General features: G+C 41.0%; 1 protein-coding gene across 1 annotated transcript in view; it reads left to right on the forward strand.

The window, feature by feature from the left end:
- Positions 1–19,016, forward strand: part of spryd3 (SPRY domain containing 3) — a 52,764-nt gene extending 33,748 nt beyond the window's left edge. The window contains exons 8-11 of the mRNA XM_034131834.1: positions 2,504–2,561; positions 9,568–9,687; positions 11,119–11,258; positions 15,990–19,016. Coding sequence (XP_033987725.1) covers positions 2,504–2,561; positions 9,568–9,687; positions 11,119–11,258; positions 15,990–16,124 — 453 coding nt within the window. The 3' untranslated portion in view covers positions 16,125–19,016. The remainder of the gene's footprint in view (positions 1–2,503; positions 2,562–9,567; positions 9,688–11,118; positions 11,259–15,989) is intronic.
- Positions 19,017–19,258: the final 242 nt, after the last annotated feature.

The following is a 19,258-nucleotide window of genomic DNA, read 5'->3' on the forward strand; positions in this document are numbered from 1 at the left end:
TTGTCAAGGTATTTCAGGACCAAAGTTGCTGACAGAGCGACATAACCAAGTCAAACTATTATGCCGTAAAATGATAAAGCTTCTTTTAAAGTGTATTGACAAGGGAGTTCTTCTTGAGGTTTCCCCCCCCCCCAATCCGCTGTATTTATTTGATGTATAGAGCACACTGAGTGTACGCTTTAAATGAAAGATGATGAACAATTACCCGAGAAATCTGCTATGAAAACACGCATTTAACAGTTGATCCGTTCATCAGACACAAGTCTGCGGTTTACATTAAAGCACTATAAATCCACCCCTTATTTGTCTAGCCGTTCCCAATGTTGTCGTCTTTCAGAGAGTTACTGCAAATCGCTGATCAGATCCGAGTCTGTGGATCATCAATCAGGGAGCAAAAACAGCCAGACGTTCCTGCGCTGCTCGTGGAGATTCAGCCCACATGCCAGTCAGCCGGAGGAATCCTCGGGCTTGTGGTTTAGGCGAGGGGGAAGAGGAGCAGACTTGGCGGATCAAGAGGGTTTCAGGCTTGGAGGAGTCGCTGCATTCCTCCATGTCTCTCTGTCTTCCTCTGCTGATGTCTCACTCTGTCCCTCTCTCTTTCTTTTCCCTCCATCCTTCTCCATTTCCTGTTCCTCCAGCCCCAATGGGGTTGTCAGACAGGATCGCTGATGTTTCCCTGATGTCCTGTCCTCAAATGCTGCACTCGTGTCTGCCTGGCCCGACCACGCTGTCTGTCTGCCTGCTCAGACCCTATTACTCATTTCTGCACACAGGTGCAAAGAGTAATCATTTCATCGGCCTTTTTATTTGATGAGAAATGTAGACTTTGATCAGTCATCAGGGGATGCTCTTTTATTTGGATAAAAGCTCAATTCCCAGGCTGACCTGTGATTTTCTTTTGGACGTCATCCTGGTCATACTTTGGATTCTTCAGACTTATAAAAATGAATAGTGGCCTTTTTTGTCTGTTAAAAGAAACGCAGCCTAGAGAACTCGTGGAAAAATAGCAAACAAGAAAGGATTTATAAGATGGAGCCCACTTAGAGATGAAAGAGTGTAATGTCATTGCCCTCTTCCTCCTCCTCCTCCTCCTCCTCCCTCTCTTGTTCAGTAATGTGTTTCTAAAGTAATGTAGGTGCAGCCAAGAAGACAGATAAAAATCTCTGGTAATTACCCCTTGAGTCATGCTCTGATGTTATCCGAAAGTTTGCCCAGTAGTTATTTCTGTTGGCATGGTGAAACCTGGAGGAAGGCATACGTACTGTACATGCAGACAGACGGAGAGAGACAAACACATCCTAAGACACTGACCGGTATCCAAAACAGAGCGGCAGAGGAATCCTCACACCTGTTAGCATGTGAACACTAGTTACATGATTTAAAACAGCACTGGTATTAACACATTAAAGAGGATATATGCTCATTTTCATATTTATATGTTGTGCCTCCACATGTTTACATGCTCTAAGGTTCAAAAAGCTCTTTATTTTTCTCATACTGCCTGTGCTGCAGCGCCTCTTTTCACTCTCTGTCTGAAACCAGAGCCCAGTCTGCTCTGATTGGTTAGCTGGCCGGCTCTGTTGTGATTGGTCAACCGCTTAGAGATGTGCCGTCCCTTAGCCAATAGAAGAGACGGTACACATACTGTAGTGATATCACTATGTTAAGGACATTTTTTTTGCCTTTGCAAACCATTTACATGCACACAAACCTATATAACTCACTACAGGAAAGTATGGTAGGGTTTCTTTAAAAACAGCAGCTAGCTACTCTGTAATTAAGAGCTGATTGACAGTGTCCTGACATCACCAGAACGGAAAGTAACGTTTATGTTAGGATGTTATCAACATGTGTTGAAGCAATGAAGCACCACAGACAAGGTGAAGATGGGCGATCACAGCACATTACACTTCGCCAGGTTTTGAAAACAAATAACACAACTACAAAATCATCACCCACCTCCAACCCTCAGGGAACAAAAAAACATGATCTCATAGGAAACAAAGAAATCCTTTAGAAAAACAATCAGCATCAGTCACACGTAGTACAACCCTGACGTTTACTGCTTTGAAAAAGCGCTTTATTAATTAGTCGATTTAACATTTATTGTTTTTTCCATGCCCTCACCAATACAACCAATGTTTTTATGATCACATTTTATACAAGATGTTCTTTATAAATTAAGCCTCTTAATTTTGCTTTCAAAGTGCACCATATTGATGTGTTTAACTAGTACAAAATGTTCTTTCAAAAGGCACGATGTTTCCAAAGTGAACAATTAATTACGTTAAATAATCGTGTTCTCAATTCTTACCAAAAATAATAGTGATTATGATTTTTGCCATAATCCAGCAGCCCTATTATGTGGTTGGGTTTGGTTAGTTTTTCCTCTCTGGTTGTCATTTCAATTTGAATGAAACCTGCTCATTCTCAAGGCACATTAGTAGAAACATGTGAAACTGTGTGAAGTGTGTATTTGTGACCCGTGGATCTGTTTCTGCAGGACTATCCCAGGAACAGACACCCGGGATGGAGCCGAGGGTCGGTGGCGTACCATGCCGGTGAGATATCAAACCCATTTCCTATCTTTCTTCTTTTTTTACTAACAAAGAAAGTTGTGTGGAATTCTCCCTGTAGTGTTGTTTAGCAGAAATACATAAATCTGATCTACTTCCTCTAAAAAGCATCCATCTGCTGCTTTTTAGATGCAAACATCACAGGGCTCCGTCTCCGCTGGATGTTAGAGGTGCCGAGCAAAAACAGAGATCAAGGCAGGCAGATTTAAAAGCACAGCAAGCTGATAAAACACACGGTGACAGCATCAGAAAGACGAGAAGGATCTTATCTCCATCTCTCTCTGTGGAAGTTTAGTCATGTAAATATCAGTAGCAATGAACCAGAAAAAACAAGACACAAAAACGTATCTTCCCGTGCTTCCATGTTAAGTCCTGGTTGTTTTTGATGAGCTGTGGACGTTATCTGTCCAGGCATCTGCATAAAACCCCCACAGATCCCATTTCTGTCCCCAGCACCCCCCCACTATCACTGCTGAGAGATTAGCTGCTGCCGTGATGTGAGATTAGCAGCAACCAGGTAGGTGTTTGTTATTACATCATACGAGCTACAGTAGGTAACCGGCTTCTTATCTCTCTACCCACTGACACAGTCACAATCTTGTTATTCCTTATCAGACCAGAGCTGGTTTTATCAGCATTGTTTTGGTCTGAAGCTTCCCATTGTTGTTCTCTCTCACAGGGGACTCCAGCTGTTTCACACGCCAATTATATCACTTTCTGTTGTACGAATTTCTAGCAGGAAATGTGTACGATTTGTATCTTTTAGAGAAAGGTTTGAATACGTTTTCCTAAACTTCCAAAAAAGCAATTAAAACACATTTTCTTATTCACTTTGCACATTGTATTCATGTTCCAGGTTCATTGTTAAAGTCCTAAATCACAGGTTTATTTGGCAAGTAGGTTCACACATACAAGGAATGTTCTGTAGTTTATGATTGTGCATACATAAACTCAGTAAAATAAGGGGCCAGTATCAAACCTTTTCCCAAAACGATTAAAAAAAAAAATAATTCTAAATCTAAAAAAATAAACGTTTACAAGAAATATAAATATACACAAAAACATGTGCAATAATAATATGAGAAAGTAATAGAATAAAGCTTAATATGTACTGTATATCAGAATTTAAAAGTGGAAAAGCTATGCCGTTTTAAATGCATTATAAAATACCAAAAAAATTAAAGTTTAGAAGAAATATTAATATATGAAAAAGTAAGTACAATAAGAACACGACAAATAACTCAGTAGTTTATCAGCAATGTACCAAAAAAGACTACAAGACTAATTAGTTGAAGAATATGACACATATCTAAAAATGTGCAGTATATCAACATGTCAAAGTGGTTGAGCTATGCAGTTTTAAAGAGCATGATACAGTCATGTGTAAACTATACACAGGAATGCTGGAGGTTTACAGTATGAGGAATGGCTCTGAGATGTCACAAGATAAAATCCCTGTATCCCTTTGCAGATTCCATTTATACTTCGGGTGTATTAATAATAATAACAGTTGATGCTGCGCGTGGTGCCGGGGTCTGTGGACGATATCTCATCGCTGAGTGACAGACGGGCGCTCGGTCCCACAGGTCCAGCTGCGGTCCGCCTTGGTTTGGCTGCTGTGTGTCGGACGCCGCAGTAATGTGCACGCCCCAGCACAGCTCCCATTAATCTTATTTGTTAGAGACTAAAATGATGTATGTGGCTTTCCGCGCAGTGCGTCTGAGGTTTGCCTTCCCATGCTTGGGTTAAGGTGCAGGCCGTGATCCAGCTACTTAAAGTCAACAGCCAGGGCCTCTTCTTCACGTCTCCCCTCGCTCCTCCATGCTGATTTTCAGCTCAGGGACCTCAAGAATTGCACGCAGACGCTCTTTGGCAAATTGACAAAAACTTAATGTATACACAGTATTGTATGCATTGGGTCATATAACCGCAGGAGAAATTGTTTAAAGAGGGAATGACTTTCTTACCCTGGTTTTCATGCTCTTCGTGAGCCAAGAATACAGTGAAGAGGTGTTTCTGTGACACTGTAACCTGTGTTTATGAACCATTATGAGGGGTTTTTGCATTTCACCTCGGTACCTAGTGGGGAAAAGGCCAGGATATATTCTGTGCTGGACTTAGTTTGGACTCATTGTTTTATTTTGTATCAAACCTCACGCTGTTCCTTAGGGCACCGTGTGTGTTTGTAATGTTTTTACCGCCTGCTTTAAAGAAAAACAGTGGCTGTAGAAAGATGTATGTAAGTTATATCATGCAGCCTGGAGGGGAATACACACATTTTGTAATGATTCAATGTAACATTCCTTCTTTTCTTATTATACTCTGCATGTACAGTATGGCTACTTATCTCTATTTCTGTCCTCCTGATTTATGGTGCGTTGTAATGGGCACGCGACCAGTGTTGACCTGGATCACATGTGATGTGTGTTATTGACTTTAAAGGTTGTGATTTTACTCCAGATATATTCCAGTTATATCCACAAATGCCTGCCAACCATAGCGCTGCTCCTTTGTATAGTTTGAGAGTTCTTTGGCCTGCGCCGGTGTTACCGCGTGTGTTTTTCTTGGGCTCTGGCCCGGCGTGGACCTCCATCCTGTGCGTTGGCTCCGCTTGTCTCCACAAGTTAATGGGCCGTGGGGCTCTGCGGGCCCCTGTGGACCCTATCAGGAGCAACCAGCCATCCAACCAGTGAGTGCTCCTCAGCAAGCCTCATTAACCCTGTCACCCCCTCCAAACCCTGCCTCAGTGAGTCACACGTGCTGGGACTCAACACCCGCAAAGGAAGGCTGTGCTCCACCACCACCACAACAACCCTCCATCACTCAAGACCAGGCCAACCTCACATAATGGGGCTCAGTCTAACTTCTGTGACGGGTCTAATCTGATTCCAGCTCAGGTTCTGCAAAAACACTTATTCCACACCAACATGTTGTGTTGGGTGGGTTATATGACCTTCTTAACCAATGGGATGGAAATGGATTTGGATGATAAAGTCTCTTTCAACATTGAGGTACAAAAAGATAAGGTACATTAGGGATGAATATTAAAATCTAAAATGCACCCAGATCATGTGTCCATACTGTGGAGGTCACCGCACATCTAAGTAACGATATCAAGTCCCATTCTCTTGCATGGTTAACAAAAGTGGAAAAACATATATGTTGGCGCCCACTGTCTACCAGCTATCGTCAAACCACCATAAAGCCTGGATATAAAACAAAAGACTGAAACCATACCATAGTTTTACTGCCTCCTTACACTGCACCCTGCAATGAAGATCCAACCAGAGTTTTTTCACCCTTTAATAATGTACAGTATATACACGCTTGGGCCACTCTGGAAAATGGTCCAATAATAGGACGTATATTGTCCAAAATCTATAACCAGCTCAACGCTTTTTGATAAACTCCAATGGCAGCTGCAAAGGGAATTTATATTAAATTCTTAGGAACATGTGTGTGAAATCATGAAGGAATCTGAATATTTAGTTTTTAATTTGTCATTGTTCCCTTGGTAAGGAAGCCCGGTCTTTTCCAGACTCACAATAAATAGTCTGGTTTTACTTTTCTCAGCCGGTCTCAGCCTTGACTCCAGACCCTGAACTCAGCTCCAGTTTTCACCTCCTGGTTGCTGCTGGGATCCGTCTCACATCCAGCACCTGTTGGCGGCCAGAGAGTAGCTCACAGTGTTAGCTTTACCAACAACTTCCTCAGCTTATGGTCCTGCCTTTAGCATTAACACCATCACAGGTGTTCTGCTCCATCAACAGCCTCGGAGCCAAACCTTGGTCAACACCTCTGTGCTAATTTTAAACTCTCCGGTCTCCAACACAAATTTTGAACACAGCCAAGCGCTTATTTGAGCTGGCTTCCTGTGATTCAATTTCCGACCTCCTTAAGAACCAGAGCACACTTGAGAAAAAGCAACAGAACATGTTATTGTCTGAAGACGGAGGCAGTAGCCAAGTTCTCAACTTATTTTGGGAAACATAGGGTCGCTGTTTCAAGAATGGACCATGTAAGAGTGTTGTCTGGTACTACGAGTTGCAAGTTCAGTTCCTGGGCACTGATAAGGTGCCCTTTGAGCAAGGCATCGGACCCCCGCATTGCTGTTTAATATCTGACCACAGCTCCTAATAGTATGATGGGTCATAGGGGAGAAAACTCCTCCTATAAGTGGGTTAGCACGGTAAATGCACATAAACCTTTATAACACACTACAGGAAAGGGAAGACCCCAAAAAGCACAATAGGGCCTCCTTTTAAATGCAGAAACTAAACTAAACTAAATTTCTATTTTATATTCTTTGTCAAATGTTGGTTATTTGTATTCTTTTTTCCGACCAACTAATCGTTCCATCTCCTTGTCGTATCAGCCCTCATGATTTAGAAGTAATGAAACACACACACACACACACACACACACACACACACACACACACACACACACACACACACACACACACACACACACATTAAAAAGAAAATATGATTGTTGCAACAAACCTAACATTTTCCAAGTAGTTGAGTTGTATCCTCAAATATAAAAGTGAGTCAGAAATGTTGACCTCCAGCGAACATCCCTTTGAACCACATGACGCTCCGCCAGGCTTCTCCTGCCTTTCCTGTCCCAGTGAACTGAGTCCATCCTCAAACCCAAACCTGGACGTCTACCCCCCCTCCCCCCCCCCCCCCCCCCCCCCCCCCCCCCCCCAGAGCTCAGGTCCAGGTCCAGAGCTCCGGCCCCTCGTCACTCTCCAAAGACGCCCTGCTCGGCTATTTTTAGCGGAGCCTCGCTGTGCCGGCGTGGCTCCACGGTTAGCCTGGAGCGTGGTGTTGTGACAAGGGCCCGCATGGGAGCCGTAATGATAGTGTCTCCGTCTCCCTGCCGGGGCTCAGATAGAGATTGTTTAAACAGTATCCTGAGCCGGGGACGGGTCCCATGACAACTCCATAAATATTTACCAGCAGCAGCCGCTGCGCTTCGCTTGGGGAGAGCTCGTCTGCAGGCTACCTCCACAGTGTTTTTCTTTTGCCCGTTTTCTTCCATTGTTGTCTCTCGCGAATGTAATATGTGTTGATTTGATGATTTCCTTTAGTTGTTTTTAAGTGTTTTTTTGTTTTTACGAGCGCTGCTTTCACCTTCTTTGCACATCATCATCTGTCAGAAATGTCAGGATGTCCTGTATGTTAGTACTGCATTGTATGTGACCATCTCGCACGCTGCGGTAAACGCATTACAAGACGCAGCAAAGCCCACGTAACGTTAGGTTCAGCATCGGGACACATGGACAGAGATGACCTTACACAGGACGTCTGATTTCAAGGCTTTTTAAGAGTTTTCAAGACTTCTGCCGTTTCCTAATATGAAGGCCTTTAAACATAAGTCTTACATTTTATTTCAAATAGTCTTAAATACATTTAGCTTGCCAGCTGTAGGCAGTAATGTTTGTTTTAAAGTGTGAAGGATCTAATTACAGTTTGGCAGGAGACATTAGTTATTTCAAACGTCTACAAACTAAAGTTCAGTCAGGGGTTTACAGTATATTTAATCTTTCTTTGCAGAGTTTCAATCAGCACCATTAGACCTGTAGCATCAATACTTCTAGCTACAGCAGCTAGGCACGTGTCGAGTTCAGCAAAAACTTAAATGTTATAATAATACAATATGATAAAACTGTCAGATTGAGTCTGACATTTTTCTTGCATCAGAGCAGCATCATTTGCAACATCAACAAGAACAACAATATTTAAGATAAGATACAAATACATCATTGCCTAATCCATTAATCAATTTGCTATAGGTTAGCTGGTTCAGCTTGCATTGATTTTATTCAATATATCATCATAAACAGCAATATAAATGATACTTGGCCATTTGGTTTGAACTGTTTTTTTTCCATTTGACTTCATAATAGTAGTCTTAACATTATTGGGTAACAATAGTAGTCTTAACATATACCAGTGACTGTTGTTGTATTTCCTCCATTAATGTATTCATTGTTTGGTTTTTAAGAACTCAAATGTTAGTTTTGTCCGAAAAACAGTTCAACATTATAACATATAAACTAATTTATCAAACGATTTAAAGAAATGCAGCACATTCTCACATGTGTGTGGCTGGAACCAGGAAATGTTGTAACTTGAAACCTTTCGAACAAATATCAAAAAAGTTCCCAAATTATTTTCTTGAAATCTACAAAAGAAATTCTGCTGTTCTCATAAATTCTTAGATATCTTGATTTAATGAAATTAAAGCTGTCAGATAAAAGTAGTGTAGTCAAATCACAATTAATTTCACGGGTATATATGTTACTTATTACTGCATTTAACCTGCACCTTGCACTTATTATTTCACGTCTTCTCTGTATGTCTTAAAGTGGACCTATCATGCTATATTTGGATAATATAGTATAGGACCATACCTATATAAGGCATATTTATACTTTTTTTTTTTCAAAATACCAAACAGATCATGCATTTTAGCCATGCCTCATTTTGCTCAATTTGACATTTTTTAGCTCTGTTTTTGCAAGGGCATGATTCATGTGAGAACAGCACCATCTACAGGCCTGGCATATGTACTACAGCGTCTCCAGCGCTTTCGAACGGCAATGGCCGTGGCTGTCTCCTCCTGATTGGTGGAGTTGGCCCAATAGCCGTAGCGCCACTGTCCTGACGTCAGGACAGTGTTCAAATCTGGATCAGTTTTTATCAGATCCGTTGCAGCCCCTTTTTTAGAGATTTGGGTATGGAGGAAAATAGAGAGGGTTGTGTCTTCTGACACTTGGTGAGTTCCCTGGAACACCGGGGACACATATTCATGTATAAAAGACGTACAAAAGTGCATTTTGCATGATAGGTCCCCTTTAAATATATTTACTGTTGTATTTTTCGAGGAGCCTGGAACTTAGACTTCGTTTTTCATTGCCAACATCTACACTGTAATGCATGACAATAAAGCCTTTGAATCCTTCTTTCTCCTCTGATAGACGACGGCAAGGTCTTCCACGGCAGCGGGGTCGGAGACGCTTTCGGTCCTCGCTGCTTGAAAGGCGACATTATGGGCTGCGGCATCATGTTCCCACGAGACTACATCCTGGACGAAGAAGGTGAGGGCAGAGGGTTCAGGCGCTGCGATTAAACCGTCACTCATTACAATCGGGCGTGGGAGGTTTTGCTCTTAAACCTACTTATTGTGGTTTAGAGTAATGCAACATTCGGTCTTAAAGGAGTCTTAATGGTGTTGCGCTTGGGAAAGAAACTGGAAGCAAACCAAGATCCCCCGCACAGAAAACAGAACAAGCACTCAAAGGGGAACTTCTCATACATCACCAATCCAGTTATTGCAATTCAGAGAGAGCAACTAATATCATCCAACTTTATTAAGACTCATAAACAAAATAAAACATCTAATTTAGCTGATGCTGTTATCCAAAGCGTCTTTCAGAATCAACCAGGATGGTACAAAAAAAGAACAGCAAGAATCCTGCAAGTACAGCTTGAAATAAGCCAAACTTTTTCAAGTGGATGGGTATACAGAATTGTATATATTTTGTTGGCTAAGGTGCAGTCAGCTATGGGAGGTATGCAGGCTTAATGGCTGAACAATTAATTGAAATTGGATAAAAAATCCCAATATGGACTAGTACATAGTACATATAGTGCAAGAAAATGCAGTAAGCCCAATATTTGGTAAAGCAGGCAAGACAAGGCAAGTTTATTTATATAGCACCTTTCAACACAAGGCAATTCAAAGTGCTTTACCAAAATGAAAGACATTGAGAAAAATATGTAAATTAAGTAATCAATCAATGTTTATTTATATAGCCCAATATCACAAATGTGTCTCAGTGGACTTCCCAGTTTGTACAGAATATCAGTATGACAATACGACACCCTCTGTCCTTAGACCCTCACATCGTACAAGGAAACACTTCCAGAGAAAACCCCCACAGTTTAAAGGGAAACATGGGAGAAACCTCAGGGAGAGCAACAGAGGAGGGAACCCTCTCCCAGGACGGACAGACGTGCAATAGATGCCGTGTGTAAATCGAAGAGATAATACATTTACAACATAGGTAGACCAAATGTTTGGAAATGCATGTGTCTATAATAAGAAGATGAATCCACGAGGATGCCAACAATCCTGTGGGAGCCATCAGGGAAGTAGTATGATGAGAGTCAGGCAGGACCACAGTGACAGGTTCAGCCACGACTTAACGATTCTACGGACCTAATCAAAAACCTTGTTTGGGACAGATCCTCTTGTTTTCGAATGCTAATGCTTAATAATGTTTCAAAAGCGATAATTCCCTCAACTACGCAAAGCATATCCCAATTGCATTAACAGTTCAAATAATTGCAAGTGGGTATTTTTTCCCAATTGTGCAGCGCTACTAGAATTTCTGCTTTTCCTGTTGAAAAATAAATAAATGTTTGAACTTGTTTAGCTGTCTTACTTTTCCTTTCTATGTTTTCGTCCTGTTTTTTTTATTATAAAAATAAGCCTTTCTTCCCACGGCGCTCTGTGCTGTCCTCAGGTGACGTGGACGACTGGGATCGGCTGGAGGTCCGTCAGGGTCGGGCAGGAGTCCAGAACATTCTGTACCTCAACGACGAAGAGGAGGAAGAGGAAGACGGGGAAGAGGGCGAGCAGGGACAGGAGGCCAGGAAGGTCACGGTGAGGGAAAAGCACACAGCTGTGCTAACCATTGTTGCACAAACATAAACTGTGAATGTTAGAGATTCCTTAGCATTTTACGATTTAAACAGGAAGTAATATAAACCTGCTGTCAGGTATGTTCATGTGGCCACTAGGGGACAGCATAACAAGCTGTAAATCTGAAACAGGAAGCGGTTTATTGCCCAGTAGGTTTTCACGTACAAGGATTTCTGTCTGGGGTGTTGGTGCATAACATAAAACTTAGTAAGGCAAAATGAAATCAAAAATAAAAGCAAAAATGTAGATAAGAAATTGGAAAAATACTACAAAAATATGTTCTGTATACCTGCTAGTTGAAATAAAAATAAATATAAAAAGTTGCTTTAAGAATATGTACAGTATATATCTGAATTGAAATTGAAGAGCTTAGCGAACTTGATAACACTAACAAATCAACGGTTCATTTTATTTTGTAAACTTGATAAACAGTTATTCACACCTTCAGCCGGACAGAGTAAAATCGCTTTGAATCAAGAATGAACCTCCCTCCAAAATATCACATTTTGTCCATCATAAAAATTCACACAAAGAAAAACCACTCGTTAATTATGAAAACCACTTTTGGGCTATTTTACTATGATATCATTTCTGCTCCAACTCTTAAAATGCACCATTATTTTCCTAGAAAACAATACAAAGACTTTTTAAATTAGAATTAGAATTGGGGGAGGGATGAAACCCCTCTTTAATGGTCACACATGCCGAGCACACAGTGAAATGTGTTCTCTGCTTTTAACCCATCCTAGTACCAGGAGTCTAGTACTAGGAGCAGTGGGCAGCTATTGTACAGCGCCCGGGGAGCAATGGGAGTGAGGGGGGGGAAGGGGGGTGTCCGGTGCCTTGCTCAAGGGCACCACGGCAGGGCAGGAGGTGAACTGGGACCTCTCCAAGTAGCAGTCCACACTCCATATTTTAGGTCTGGTCGGGGACTTGAACCGGCGACCCTACAGCTCCCAGTCCAAGCCCCTACTGACTGAGCCACTGCCGGACAACATCATCTATTTTCTCTAAATCATCACTTACCAGCATTGAAATAAACGTTATATGTATGAATCATTACAACAGTCGAGTTGTTGCATGACACATTTGATTTAGTAAAAACTCATTGATGTCAGATGAATCTGTCACATGTCGATTCATGTGCCGATTGACCTAATTTAGTTGAAACCTTAAGTTCATTTGAAAGTAAGGAATCTCTAAGAAAGATAATTTGTGGACATCTAAATGTTGTTCATTAAATTGTATTAATATCATTAATGTTTTGTTTATGAACTGGTACATGGCGTCCTGTCAGTTTGCAACGGAGTCGTATCCCTGATATAGATAATCTACAGCCTAAATAGATCAGGACGCTTGGTCAATATATTGTATTGCTGATATTTAAAATGTTTTTCACAACGAGCTCAGCAGTTTGCATCAATATGACAACCTTGATATTCTGGTGCAACTCCACTGGTAACTGTTTGTTAATATTCCAATCCACCCCCAACTGTTACGACCTTCCAGGAAATCTCTCTGCTCTCTAATCGCTGACCGCTTTCAAGCTCCAGCTGTTGTTGGTTTGTTATTGTTTTAAATTCTGCGGTTTCCACTTTGTCTCGACTCACCCACACAGTTGTGCAAGTCAAAGCCAGCGGGGAGCGGGTGAGTGAGTGCACGCTGTAATAAAACTATGACAGGGTGAGGATGAAATAAAACAGAGGATTGGTCCATAATAATTCAGTGGGTTACATTACCCAAAATGCACTGCTGCGCGGGGGAGGGGGAGGTTGATCAAAGTAGAAGCTTGTTGCAGTTCACCCTTCATCTGAGAGTCAATAGCAGTTAAGCCTTTTCTTTTCTCGAGTGGGTGGCACAGTAAATGTTTGATAAGTGACTCCACGATGGTTCAGTGTGTCGCTGTTTGCGCTCCGTGTTAGCGCTGAAAAGCTTGTTGATGTTCTTTTGAACGGCTGGATAATGTTTGATCACTCTCATTTAGTAGAGACATGTTCAGTAAACATTGACTTTCTTCCCCCCCCACTTGAACAACGCAGACATTACACTATCACTTATTTGTTTAAAGATATTTCCTCATTGCACATAATTCCCGCTTACAACGGGCACACCGTGTGCTCTCAAGAGAAGTCTGTCTCATCAGTCATCATCATAAGGCATTTATTATGAGTGATTATTCCAGTGCTCCTTCAGCGGATTCATGGATTTCATTTGAATTTTCTTTTTCGTCAACGACATAGCAGCTTTGCAATTCGTTAATTGCAAAATGCAAAATACAGAAAAACAAAAATATATTGTACAAAAAACTGTCTTAGTACAGGGTGTCCGCGGGGTCGTAAAAAGTATTAAAAGTTGATAAATCAATTTAGCGAAAATGAAGGCTATTAAAAAGTATTAAAAAGTATGAAACGGCATTTTCCAAGGTATTACATTTTGTAGCTTGTTTTCAATAAGTATATCAATTGTCCAAAGAGGTTGTATTCTACAGTCTGCCTGAATGTAATCATTGCGTAGGTGTGTAGTGTGATTCTGTGTAGTTTATTTATGGCATCCCGAACAGGACATCGCACGCTCACTGCTTGATAGCGCGAAGGCCCGTTTACGCCGGTTGTTAAACAACATCGTTATGGGGAAATGCAAGTCTGCGTCCAAATGGTTGGAAGATAAGGAGGAAGGACAATCAATACTGTATATAGTCAATGTGAGGTAAAGTGTGTCGCCAAGGTAACCGGTTAAAACTCCAAGTGGCGATGAGGTCTTAAAATGTATGGAAAGGGTCTTAAAAAAGGTCTTAAAAGGGATTACATTTGACTTCAGGATTCCTGCATATACCCCGTAGTACTAATGGAGTAAATATCACATCAAACATATTCATAATAATATAAATAAGGTAATAACAGTACAGACAAAATAATGATTCAATCATTAACTGATAAGAATAAACAAAATAGCAGCTTTACGATATGTTCGGTGCAAAAATACAAAGTACAGAAGTGTGCGTGTTTTCCATTTTTTTTTATACCCTGCCCCCAGAAAACACTTTTTTTTACAAAACAAACGTATTATTTCTGCTGAAATAAAAAGTAAAACAAAGAGTAGAATTATCACATAAAAAGTCATAACAAATAATAATAAATTCTGTTTAAATGATATGTAGTCGTAGGTTAGGCCTAGGCTCCACGGGAACGAAAACGGGTTGAATCCGCATATTTCTCTTGCGTATAGCCCTTTAAGCTCGACGACGCCGTAAGGGAAACGTAGAAACAGACCCTGCAAACGACAACGGGTCCAAAGGTGGATAGATCTGGGAACGGAGCGCTCTGGGGGGTCCAACGGGGCCGTGTGGTCGCCTATACGGTCATCCGTTTCTGATAATGACGACGCAATAGCCCCGCCTCCCCCCGCCTCTGCTGCTCACCCCCGCAAAAGTACACTGTACACTGAATTCAGATTATTTATCTTTATCTCGATATGGACATAAACGCGAGTGAAGTCTAATCTGAGGACGGAGACACGCAGCTCCTCTCGCTGTGATGCAGCGGGAGCAAAACACACACTTCAAGTCAGATCATCACCCTTAGCTATTTTAATTACCTCTCAAACTACCTAAACTAGTTATAAATATGTTCATTTTTACTGTCGGGTCACTCATTACAGGATCAGCTGCTGCATGAGACAGACACTGACGCTGTCAGAAGAGAGGAAAAAGAGACAGCCTCCGTGTATTTTATGATTATATATCATTATATCGTCGTTATTCATTTGTTTTAAAGCTCAATAAATAACAATGAAGACCTTTGACCGGCACTTTTATAATTTTGTCCGGAAGATTTAAACTTTAACACACGCTGACCGGCGAAAAACTCTGCCCGGTTCCGTCGGCCCCCACCAAGGAGAATAAACAGAAGTGCAGCCATGACAACCATTCTTCTTCGCTGCTTTTGTGGAGGAAGTTGCTGCTTTTGTGGAGGAAGTTACAGCGCCACGTACAGGCTCGGCATATGTACTGCAGCTTTTCCAGCGGTTGGATGTAAACGGAGCCGTCTCGTGGAGCTTGACACAATCCGGTGTATATTGCGTGGGGACGGAAGGTTTTTTGCGGTTGCGTTTGCGTTACTCCGATGCGTTTTGCTGTATGCGTTCCCGTGGAGCCGGGGCCTCAGACTACTAACTAATTTTCTAACTTATTCTGTAACTGTTTATATTGTGAACTCTATACTCTATGGATATATGTCTTTCTATCTTTCTATTGTTTGTACGTGTATATTTACTGTTGGTTTATTTTAACATATGCAATGTTTTTGACATGCTACTGTAACAAAAAGCAAAAGCAATTTGGCATCAATAAAGTCTACTCTAATATAATATAATATAATTAATAATAATAACAAATAAATAAATAACAGTACCATCAAAATAGCGTTTTTTTTTCTTTTAATACTTTATTTAGAATTGTTCTTTTAGTTACAATAAAGCAAAGACATATACAGTAAGTAGGTACCCGAAACCTTTACATGGCGTACAAGAGGAAAAAATAAACTGGGTATTACATTGACAATTCCTGAGAATAGTCTAAAGCGGCCAGCATCGTAGACATCATCAAAATAACTTTAAACAAACAATAATAATTGATATATAGGTTTTTTTATCAGTGTGTTTTTAACTGGTTGTCGCCCCCTTGTGGTGCTGCAGGTGTTCTTCACCAGGAACGGGAAGCTGATGGGCCGCAGGGAGATGAGGGTCCCTCCCGGGGGTCTGTTCCCCACCGTGGGGATGCTGAGCAGCGGGGAGAAGGTGAAGGTGGACCTGCACCCCCTCAGTGGCTGAGCGGACCCCCACTGTGACGCTCTGCTAACAGCTGGCTGCCCTGCAGAGCTCACACCTAGCCTAGCATGCTGCGAACACTTCAAACACACCGGCGCTGTCTCTGCTTTTATTTATAAGACCTGTACATTGTCTCATCAAAGAATCACCACCGGATCACACACCTGGTTGTACAGTAGCAGAGAAGTCAAACATAAGCTGTGTAGGTTACAGCATGCTGCACCTAAAAGAAAATATATATATTTAACGGTTTATTCTATGCAATCTGTACGGCTATCACCTTCATATCTAACCTCCCTCTGCATGCAGTGTGTCCAACACTGAGCTGTTAAACCCCCTCTCATGACCTCTGTTCATTTCATTTGTCACGACCCAAAGCTAAGCAGAGCCAACTGTTGTGTCGAGTCAGAGCTCAGTTTCAGGGAATACACTCTCCCCTCTCTGTCTCTCCCCCTTCTCTCTGTCTCTCCCCCTCCCCCTCCCCCTCTCCCTCTCTCTCTCTCCTCCTCCCTCTCTCTGGGTGAGGCTGCCCTCCTGTGAGCGTTCAGGGACCTGCTGCCTCCCGGAGCTTCGCTGGAAGTGAAACCGAGGATCTGTTGCAATATTTCACAAATGCATCCACGCTCATTGTATACAAGCTGATCATTACAGGTTTGGCAATCACAACCTCACATTCAGATGCTGTTAACTGTTTCTAATCGGAGAAGGACTACACTTAAACAAACATGTCAGGTATGTTTTCTACAGGGGCATCTGCAGAATACACATTTAAAATATTTTACATAAAAAAGGTTCAGGGAATGTGTTTTGTTTTTGCACTTCGGGGGAGGCTGAGGACACATTTAAGTCATACAGTGAGTGGACAAAACTGAAACGACCCTTGCAGTCTGATGCAACCCCTCAATCATCAGCCATACAATATATCCATATGCAGCTTAATTTATCATCATGAAATATAATCAGCTCTGGCTGCTGTGTTGGATTGCATCAAACTGTAATGTGTTACTTTGGGTTTTAACATTTGTCCTCAGTGCATGCAAAGGATTATTTCCTGTCTCACTTTTCCTCTTCTGTTTTTCTAACTATAAAGTTATACTAATATTTGACCGTTAAGTTTACAAGAAGAGATCCTCCCAAATGAATTCCTTGCTTTAGTAGTCAGAGGATGATTTGTGTGATAACATTATGTGATGAAGAGTTAACTGCTGGGGGATTTTATTTTTGTTTTAAGGATGAAGATGATTTGTGATTGCTGCATGTTTGTGTTTGTGTGTCTGCGCATCATCATCATCAACAGCAGCACCAGAGGTTTGCATCACAAAGAGGGATCAGATCAGAGACTCTGGTTTTGTGCTGACTCACTTCAAGCTGTGTTGGATCACTATGGTAACCATGCAAAGGCATAGGGCTGCTACAATCGTTTTTCGTTATTAAATATTCAGTGCAAACATTTTCTTGATTGTTTAGTCTATAAGATGTCGTGTGGAATATTTAGAAATCATAATTATAGATTTGAAAATAAATAAATATTCTAAATTCTTCTTCCCTAAAACCTTCAGCCTACATTTCCCACAATGCAATTCGACAAACACCAAAGCCTCAAGCAATACTTTTTTTCTGCGTCACACGGCTCTGTATCGGCGTCTTCCAACCGACAGTTAAACGACAATTCTTCATGGCAGATTTAACTGAATTTATTATTTTCAGGTTTTATTTTTTAATGATTAAATACTTAAAATTAAATCTGTTTACCACACCATGTCCTATATGTGAGCTCCCGCGTTTCTCCTCTTAGTATATAATAGTTATAATAATTGTATACGACGGTTAATTCTTAAACGGTCTGAGGAGCAGCAATGCATTCTGGGGCGGTCAATTATGTACAGTTAACTTGCATCTTAAACTAAAATGTTTTCTAATAAAGTCTACATCCAGGAATATCTCATATGTACAAAAAATCCACGTTAGAACGCCACACTTAGTAAACAAAAAAGTACATTAGTTGCAGTTTGGATCACAGCCACAGATTTATTTCATTTCCAAACGTAAAGCTAGTCCCAAACAAACCCACTACTAGAAAGGGGGGTACATTACAACCTTTTATTTAACATACTAGTCCTCTCAAATACCTGAAAACAGACGTGGATGTTTAAATCTTGTTGAATAATCACTCTTAACTGGATTAGTAAAAAAAAACGGTTATTCTTCTGTTAGGAGGATGATTTCTGGATTTCTGGATTTGTGATACAGACTTCAGCAATCTGTGCACGTGAATGAGAAATATTGTAGTTTGTTGTATTGTGTCAGTGGGAGCTGGTTTCCACACAAATTCTAAACATATCGTATAATCTTAATCTTTAAAACCTTCCCCACATCTGTGTTTGTCCATCACAACATCAGCAGCCCTGCAACATAAACTACATTCCTGTAAAGGTGCAAACTGCAGGTTTCTGTAGTGTTTCAGCTTTCATTCTGCAGACAGTCGTGCTAGGAATAACACTTGATGTAAAAATCCCTACAAAGGGTTACGTTTGAAATCACATATCTGCTGGAGACCATGTTTGTGATCAGCTGTTGTTATGCAACTTGTTTTAGCCATTAATGATGTGAATACAAATGTAAATCACTAAGTTGTCCTCTTGCAGGGCTGGATAGAGACTTATGTTAATTATGCCAGCTGGACGGTGCAAAGACATTAATGAGACACTTCAGGGTATTAAAGTCACTTATTGTAACGTTTACAAAGTTTCACGGTTCAACCAAATTCTTAGTTAAATCTGGTTTTAAATGTTTGTAGCGTCTCTTTACTCGTGTGATAACTCCTCGCCTCGTTGACTTGCACTTTGAAGACATTGTTCAGTTCATGTTTGATCTTCAATAAAGGTTTCAGTAATGGAATGTGTTTTATTTGAAATGTACTTTTTAATCAAGCATTTGTGAAAACCTGTTTGTGTCCTCGTGACATGGGGATTGGTAAACTTTAACAATTACAAAACACTTTGCTGATTTTGTGCCGTTCAGTAAATCATGTTAACTTTTTTCTCAGGATAGGGACTTCAGTACATCGGTAATTGAACGCCTCAATACTGATTGAGCTGAATATAACATTTAATTTATTCATGTCATCTCAGTAGAGT

Source organism: Trematomus bernacchii, unplaced genomic scaffold (assembly GCF_902827165.1).
Source record: "Trematomus bernacchii unplaced genomic scaffold, fTreBer1.1, whole genome shotgun sequence".
NCBI lineage: Eukaryota > Metazoa > Chordata > Actinopteri > Perciformes > Nototheniidae > Trematomus > Trematomus bernacchii.